Source organism: Aulonocara stuartgranti (genome assembly GCF_965226115.1).
Source record: "Aulonocara stuartgranti genome assembly, chromosome: 5".
Lineage (NCBI taxonomy): Eukaryota > Metazoa > Chordata > Actinopteri > Cichliformes > Cichlidae > Aulonocara > Aulonocara stuartgranti.
In genome coordinates this window covers 28,434,431-28,437,497 of record NC_138943.1, presented here as the reverse complement: position 1 = coordinate 28,437,497, position 3,067 = coordinate 28,434,431, and the positions used below count along the sequence as shown (strand labels likewise).

The 3,067-nt window shown below is 45.0% G+C and overlaps 1 protein-coding gene across 2 annotated transcripts in view; it reads left to right on the top strand.

Moving 5' to 3' along the window:
- adamts9 (ADAM metallopeptidase with thrombospondin type 1 motif, 9) overlaps nt 1-3,067 on the top strand; it is a 45,852-nt gene that overhangs the window by 25,840 nt on the left and 16,945 nt on the right. For both annotated transcript variants that reach the window (XM_082533686.1, XM_082533687.1), the window contains exons 24-27: nt 8-115; nt 215-382; nt 1,755-1,997; nt 2,878-3,039. In XM_082533686.1, the coding sequence (XP_082389812.1) occupies nt 8-115; nt 215-382; nt 1,755-1,997; nt 2,878-3,039 (681 nt within the window). The remainder of the gene's footprint in view (nt 1-7; nt 116-214; nt 383-1,754; nt 1,998-2,877; nt 3,040-3,067) is intronic.

Sequence of the window (3,067 nt, the reverse complement as noted above, 5' to 3'; positions counted from 1 at the left end):
TCCACAGGACTGTGAAATAGCCCAGTGTCCCAGCAGCCACCCTGTTCCCCCAGGGACCAAAGTCCCTTCCCACCCGGGCCACAAAACCCAGTGGCGATTTGGTTCCTGGACCCAGGTTGGCAGTGCTGTCACATTTTTTGTTTATTTTACTTTTTATCTGCTTTTCTCATTTGGTTGGTTTCCGGTTTCTTAATCTTTCTCTCCCGCAAAACAGTGTAGCGCCAGCTGTGGCAAAGGGACACGGATGCGCTATGTGAGTTGCCGTGACGACCAGGGCGGCGTGGCCGACGAGTCAGCATGCGCCCACCTACCAAAGCCTCCTTCAAGGGAAGTGTGCACAGTCGTGGCATGTGGACAGTGGAAAGTGCTGGAATGGACAGTGGTAAGAAGACCAACATGTGTATATGATTGACTGACTCAAATAATTCAAATAATTAAGAACTTGCAAAAGAGCTTTTCTGCTGACAAAATAATTATTTCCTTATAGTGACAGATTAACCTACATTGTGTCATCAATATTTGCCATCCAGATGTGTTTCTCCCCCCTCCATGTTTGCTCCATTGTTCACTGTAGACTCATTTTAACCCTGACAGCCAGTATCTGCACATGCTATGCAGATGTTAATGTGTTAGCCAGCCAGGATGTGGAGACAGGGTGGCAGCTGGAATGCGTGGATGTTAGACTGGAGGAGGGCTGCAGTGAAGTTATAGGAGGAGAGAGAGAGTGTGTGTGTGTGTGTGTGTGTGTGTGTGTGTGTGTGTGTGTGTGTGTGTGTGTGTGTGTGAGAGAGAGAGAGGAATCAGGAATGAAGTTCTTGAGCTGGGAGATGCAAGGGGCTGTAGTGAGGGGCTCCAGTTTTGTTTACAGATGTTTCTCATCAGAGCCTTAGCGATACAGTTCAGGCAGACTGCAGGTCTGGTCACCATACACATACACAACACACACAAGCACACAACCATGCACACCCACACATGTACTGCCAAGCCAAAGACACTCATTGACCCCCTGAAAATAAATATCTTAAATCATCCCAAGGCCACTAAAAATTTCAGAGGCCTATCCCATGTTTACACACACACACGAACAGAAGATTGACAACGGCAGATTTATAAACCCAAAGCAAATCATCTTTTTCTGGCTCGCTGTTACAGAAAAATCCAAACTGAGAGATTTTTGTGACTGCTCTCCAGCCAGTGCAGCTTGCAGCACAGTACAGCTCGATGTAGCGTCACAGTATATACATCAACTTAATGCATGCAGAACCATGTTACAGTATCTGTAATAACATGAAACATCGTGACAGAGTCATGTAAACCTCTGGATAGGTCATGTTTTTTATGAACTGCTGTTGCATAAGTGAAATGGATCACGCGAGACACTGAATGGACTCTGCTAGGGAGGAGCAAGATTGGAGACACCATTAGCATTTGGTGGAAGATCTGCCTTGTGTTATTTTTCTAAAAAATGTCTACTTGGGTCATTTAGAGTGATACTGTAAGTTTTGCTGTAACCTTAACACCAGGTTAAGTCTGGGTTAGCTCTTTGGTAGCATGAAGATGACATCTTTTTGTATCTGACATGGTTCTGTTCATCAAGTCTGGTTTGACCACCAGCAGGTCACAATGAACAGAAATGTCAAGAATCTGCTATCAAAGAAAGTCAGCTTTCCTTTTTATGCCAGTTGGATTTGTGTATATTTGCATTTACCTTTCCTTTTCATTTCTTCACCCTCTCCATGTGTTTGTGCTGTCAGTGCTCAGTCACCTGTGGCCAGGGAAAGACGACGCGACAAGTGCTGTGCGTCAACTTCAGTGACCAAGAAGTGAACGCTAGTGAGTGTGACCCAGACGACCGTCCTGCCACAGAGCAGGACTGTGCCATGTCTCAGTGCCCGTCCCGCTCCAGTGATTCCCGACCTCCGTCCTCACCAAACACCAGCACCAGGAACCTGCCACGTAGCCAATCCCACCAATGGCGGACTGGACCCTGGGGCGCGGTGAGGCTTCCTAAACACAACATCATGCTGGTCAACAGACCTCAGGGGTGTGATATTTAAGATGTTGCATTAATCTTGTGGGACCAATCACTTCAATAAGTAAAAGGTTGGCAGACTTTGTTACCTTTGTGCTAATCTAAGCTAACAATCTTCAAATTCTACTTAAATATCAACCATAAAAACTTCCTATATAGATCTATGCTCTTCTTACAGCAAGGGCAGAGTGAGGATAATTTGGACTATTCTTTTAAGGCGCCCTAAATCAAAGTCGTACCTATATATTATCTGTGCTTTGGAGCTGCAGGGTAGGGTTTAAGAAACATTGTGTAATGTCACACAGTCCTGAATAAAAGCTCAAAAGTTGGACTCTGTTCTTTAGGCCCTTCATTCTTTTTAGGATGAGATCTTTAGAAATAGCACCGAAGGACATTGTGACCTAAATGCCCCAGGCTATCCTGTCCCACTGAGCTCCTTCTCTGTATTGTTCCTGCAGTTTTTTTTTCTTTGTTGTTTTAACTGGGTTACTGATAATCTTTGACAAAAAATAGCCGTGACCTTTAAATAACTCTGGGAAGGATTTAAGATATTTCTGGTCACGCTTCCTTCCTCAGAACGTTATTTTAGAAGCAGAGAAGTTTAGCCATGTCGCATGTGACGTCTCTGCGTTGTCAGAATTTTGTGTGGGCTTTGTGTTCACATCATATACACCTCATATTACACATACTGTATGTGCACTGATTAATTACCGCGAGGCTGAGAATATGTTTGCTAATCGCTGCATTTAAACGAAGCATAAAATACCCACTAAACTCTTTTACACCTGAATAATGAGGAACTATTTTTGTGCCCTCTTATCTCTGTTAAAAAAACACAAAAACAGTGCTCCAGCACATGTGCAGGAGGCTTCCAGCGGCGTGTGGTAGTGTGCCAGGATGAGAACGGCTACCCTGCCAACAGCTGTGAAGATCGCAGCCGACCCAGCGAGCAAAGATCCTGCGAATCGGGGCCATGTCCACAGTGGGTGTATGGCAGCTGGGGAGAGGTAAGAAGGACACACTAAAGTAGTCTCA